The sequence below is a fragment of the Engraulis encrasicolus genome, chromosome 7 (assembly GCF_034702125.1).
Source record: "Engraulis encrasicolus isolate BLACKSEA-1 chromosome 7, IST_EnEncr_1.0, whole genome shotgun sequence".
NCBI classification, from domain to species: domain Eukaryota; kingdom Metazoa; phylum Chordata; class Actinopteri; order Clupeiformes; family Engraulidae; genus Engraulis; species Engraulis encrasicolus.
In genome coordinates this window covers 17833417-17838416 of record NC_085863.1, presented here as the reverse complement: position 1 = coordinate 17838416, position 5000 = coordinate 17833417, and the positions used below count along the sequence as shown (strand labels likewise).

Here is a 5000-nt window from a genome sequence, read left to right as displayed (position 1 = left end):
GGTTTTTAAGACCCAATAGGCACTAAATGCAGTGCGAGCACAGAGACATATGGACTGAGGGATTAAAATGTCACATCCAAAATGCGCCTCACTGCATCATAGAGTAATGCCAGGCAGGAGAAGTAAATGTAAGCGGCACCATGATTTGGGATAATGACATAATAAGAGCAGTGGAATTCATTTGGCTAAGAGCTGCCTCTGCGTACAATTGGGGATTAATCACTCTCTCAAAAACAAACCTACCAGAGGAGGACTTTCCATTAGGCAAACCTAGGCAATTGCCAAGGGCCCCAACCAACCATAGGGGGCCCCAGCTGTCACACCAGTCGTGGTAAAGATACAAAAAAGTAGGCTTGATCTTAATTTACCACTTATGTAAAGTTATCAAAGGTATATATATGAGACAAAATGCTAAATAGCACCAAAACACAGAATTGTATGTCTATTTGATGACTTTTGAGGGCCCTATGTTTATATTTGGCCTAGGGCCCCAAAATGACTAGATCTGCCCCTGCCCCCAGTAGCTCATGACGGGAAGGATTTGGATCTCAGACTGCCTGCCTGCTTGATGTGGTCGGTGGTGGCTGCTAATTCATTTATTTTGTGTCCTGAAGTAGCAACTGGCACTCCCTTTTACACTTTCAAACTGCTGAAAAGGTTGGGTAGAAAAATTATCTTGCCATCTGTTTTTTTCCTGTGTTGAGTGTGAATGTTTAATTGTGTAAACATTCTTTTTCCTGCCATGATTGTTTGATGATAATTTTGCAATAATCTAAAATGAACAAAGAAGCTGTGCTCTTATAATCGTTCTCTCTCTCTCTCTCTCTCTCTCTCTCTCTCTCTCTCTCTCGCTCTCTCGCTCTCTCTCTGTCTCTCTCTCTCTCTCTCTCTCTCTCTCTCTCTCGCTCTCTCTCTCTCTCGCTCTCTCTCTCTCTCTCTCTCTCTCTCTCTCTCTCTGTCTCTCTCTGTCTCTGTCTCTGTCTCTGTCTCTTTCTCTCTCTCTTTGACTGTGTCTGTCTCTGTCTCTGTCTCTGTCTCTGTCTCTGTCTCTCTCTCTCTCTCTCTCTCTCTCTCTCTCTCTCTCTCTCTCCCCCTCCCTTCTACACCCACACACATACACACTACAGAGCCTGCTGTTCCCCAGCCAGCCCTCTCAGCCAGACGGCCGGTTCTCGGTGTCTCAGGAGGGGCAGCTGAGTATCTCTGGTGTGCAGAGGGCCGATGCCGGCTACTACACCTGCCAAGCCCTCACCGTAGCCGGCAGCATCCTGGCCAAGGCCCTGCTGGAGGTCTCCGACGGTGAGTTGCGGCATTCGAAAACTACACACACCTACACACACGCACGCACGCACGCACGCACACACATACAGTACACACACACACATACACACACACACACACACACACACACACATACTGCACACACACACACACACACACACACACACACACACACACACACACACATACTGTACACACACACACACACACACACACACATACACACACACACACACACACACACACACACACACACACACACACACACACACACACACACATACAGTAGTATAATACACAGTACACATACATACAAACGCACAACGCAGGCACGTGGGCTCGCTCTCGGCCTCGCAGGGCAACTTACCTTTCTACATTCAACTGCCTTAACTGGGTGGCATACAACGTTTTACAGTGTATGTGCTGAACAGACTATGTGCTGGTATTGTATGCACTTTCTACATACAGTGTGTTTATTTATGGTAATTCCTGCTGTATGGCAGTTAGCGCGCTTTTAAAAGCTGCAGGTGGGCTTGCCTGACTGTGAATGGGTGGTGTAATGACCTTATTGTCACTAATATAAAGCAAGCGCACACACACACACACACACACACACACACACACACACACACACACACACACACACACACACACACACACACACACACACACACACACACACACACACACACACACACACACACACACACACACACACACACACACACACACACACACACACTAATATGTGCATACAGGCAAAGCCACTTACACATGCAGATAAGCAGACATGCGAGGGCATATCAACTCAGCTCATTTCGCATACAATTACAGTTCACGCAAGCAGAGCACAGCTTATGCAAACGCCAGTCGTGCAACCTTAAACGAAACGCGACAATAACACAACAATAATAATTATAGCTGGTAATATAAGCTTTAGCAGTGCCTCGCAGAATACCACAATGTTTCGAACGTCTTTTAAATTTGTATTGTTATTATTATTATAATTCCCACTTTGCTGAGGTGAGCTCCCGGTAAGTGGTGGTCTGGCCCTGCCGTGGATCAGGGGGTAGGGCACTTCACTACTACACCGGCGACTCCGGCCCGGGTAGGTCGATTCCGGCCCGGGTCCTTTGCCAACCCTACCCTGTCTCTCTTTCCCTGCTTTCTTCCTGTCTGTCCTATTGCAAAAATAATGACCCAAAAAGTGTTCCGCATAAAAAAGGTAAGTGGTGGCCGGGCAGCAGGGAATGGAAAGGGAATCTCGACCACAGCAGTGGCTGGCCCTGACAATGAATTTCATCAAAAAGAGAGAAGGGAGTGCTTCACTACTGTAGTCTGGCCGTGCTTTTCTGTGGAATGCCTGGAGCAGTAGAATTTTGATCGCAACGCCCCCCCCCCCCCCCCCCCCCCCACCCCCCAGAAAACAGCCAATAATCGAATACGCCCCCCACATGGGGGCAAAAGGGGAAGGACGCTCGTGACAATGACGTACACATCTGCACCAGAGCCATTGGTCTGCGCTATGTTGTTGTTGAGTAACTGCCAGCGATTGGGTGAGAGGTGTCCAATAATTTCAAACCATAACTGAGTGCAAACTTCCTGCTTCCTACAATCGCTTCAGAGCAAACAAATGCCAGACCATAAATACGAAATGAAATGGTAGTATTATGGGATGGTCAGGACCAGGCTAATGCTTCACTGCATCATTTATCCAAGTCTGGTAGTAAAAAAGTGCTTATCAAAAAACCTTGGGCATCTAAGCTGTCATGAAAAAAGATTAAAAAAAACTTTTGAGGCACTGCTTACTAGAGAGAGAGAGAGGGAGAGAGACAGAGATAGACTTTATTAATCCCTAAAGGGGGAATTGAATGCCACCTGGCCATACACACAACACCTAACAGCAAGACAAGACAAACACATATTAAGAAATAGCCAAAAAATAAATAAGAATTAGTCCATCATAAAAACACATTAAGAATCACCATAACATTATAGAACCACTGAAAAAGCACTCAGCAGCTGTTGCCCGAGCATTCATGCATGTACGTAGCCAGAGTTTAACAAAGGCCTTTTAACTTTAGGAAGGAGTGCCTCAAAAGTAGTTTTTTTTCAATCTTTGTATTTCATCTGCTCTTGGCTGCAGAGCAGAGCGGAGGAAGGACAGGAGAGACGTGCGGCGGTGCGGTGGGTAAAAAAAAAAGAGTGCGAACTGTCAAACTTAACACTCTCGCCCGGACAGAGATACATACATTTACACCCACTTCTCCGGCGGAAGAAAAAAAAAATAGTATCCAGGCAGGCAGGGAGTATCATTATCTTAAGTGCTGGCGTAAGGGCTGCCAAGCGGGAGCTGTTTTCTGCTTCCTTTTCATTCGATTCTTGGCCCCCGTTCCCTCGGACATTATTGAATTAACATCTGTTCAAGGCCGCTGTTTTTCCGTCCAAAGATGGAGGGCTTTGGCCTCAAAGTGGAGATTGCTCGATAGCTGTGCATATAAATTGAGTGCTACGGCTGAGTGGAGACGGAAGATGGAAAGGAGAGGAAGTGTGTGAGTGTGAGTGTGTGTGTGTGTGTGTGCCTGTGTGTGTGTGTTCGCCCGTGTGTGTGTGTGTGTGTGTGTGTTTATGTGTGTGTGTGCGTGCGCGTGCGTGTGCGCGCGTGCATATGTGTGCGTGCGTGTGTGTGTGTGTGTGCGTTTATGCGTGTGTGTGTGTGCGTGTGTGTGTGAGAGCGAGAGTGAGCGTAAATGACTGGGGGTGGGGTGTCAGAGAGAGAGACGGAAGTGTCAGGCTGGCAAGGACGAGTGGAAGAAAGATGGCCTAATTTGCTCTAACTGAAGATAATGCAACAGCACACTCGGGTAGATTAGTTATATTCCTCTGTGTTCATTACTGCTGTAAGAGATTAGTTATTCCACTGTTAGCTACAGTAGTGCTATAACCAGAGTTGTAGACAGTAGATATACTGTACAGATGTAATTACAACACTAGTAGTACGATTGAAAAGGAGAGGCTGGACCTCAAAAGACTCTTTTGACTCTTCTGAAGAAGGCGTAGCAGCATCGGAACGTTTGTCGGGTGTGTGCACAAAATAAAGTCTTGAAAACTAAGCTGCAGTGTGCTCCAGCCTCTCCTTTTCCAGCGATGTCTGTCCCACTGTGATGCACCTGCAAACTGAGTGAGGGATGATGCGTAGAGTCCCGATTCTACTAATAATAAGATATTACAAAGTTGAAACCATGTAACATCCTACCACTAGTGTTGTAATTACAGTAGGCTACTTACTAACTAACTACTTTATACAACTCTGGCTATAACGCCCTCAAGGACCATTCTGTCGCGGCACAAGGACCACACTGTCGCTAGGGAAGAACTGCTCCGTCACCACACAAAAACTGCAATGTCACTATGCAAAGGGGTCAAAGATGTTTTTTTTTTTATCTCAGACATCAGGTAGCGCAACGGCATCTAATGTCCATAAATTAATTAGTAATTGGTGGTTGATGTGCTGCAAAGAATATGCTTTTTAATAGTCCGCTAATAACAAACAAACATCTGCTGAAACGTCACTGACCCAAAGATCACTCTGTTACAATCCATTGAGCTCTCAGTCACAACAGAAAGTCTACTCTGAGTACGAGGACTAGTCTGGTGCTGCACTGGACTGCACAGGAACACCTGGGTTTACACAAGAGCCAATCGAATGCGATGTAAGG

The 5000-nt window shown here is 46.3% G+C and overlaps 1 protein-coding gene across 1 annotated transcript in view; it reads left to right on the top strand.

Annotated features, from left to right (window-relative positions):
- LOC134452016 (roundabout homolog 2-like) overlaps nucleotides 1–5000 on the top strand; it is a 261747-nt gene that overhangs the window by 174416 nt on the left and 82331 nt on the right. The window contains exon 9 of the mRNA XM_063202400.1: nucleotides 1128–1299. Coding sequence (XP_063058470.1) covers nucleotides 1128–1299 — 172 coding nt within the window. The remainder of the gene's footprint in view (nucleotides 1–1127; nucleotides 1300–5000) is intronic.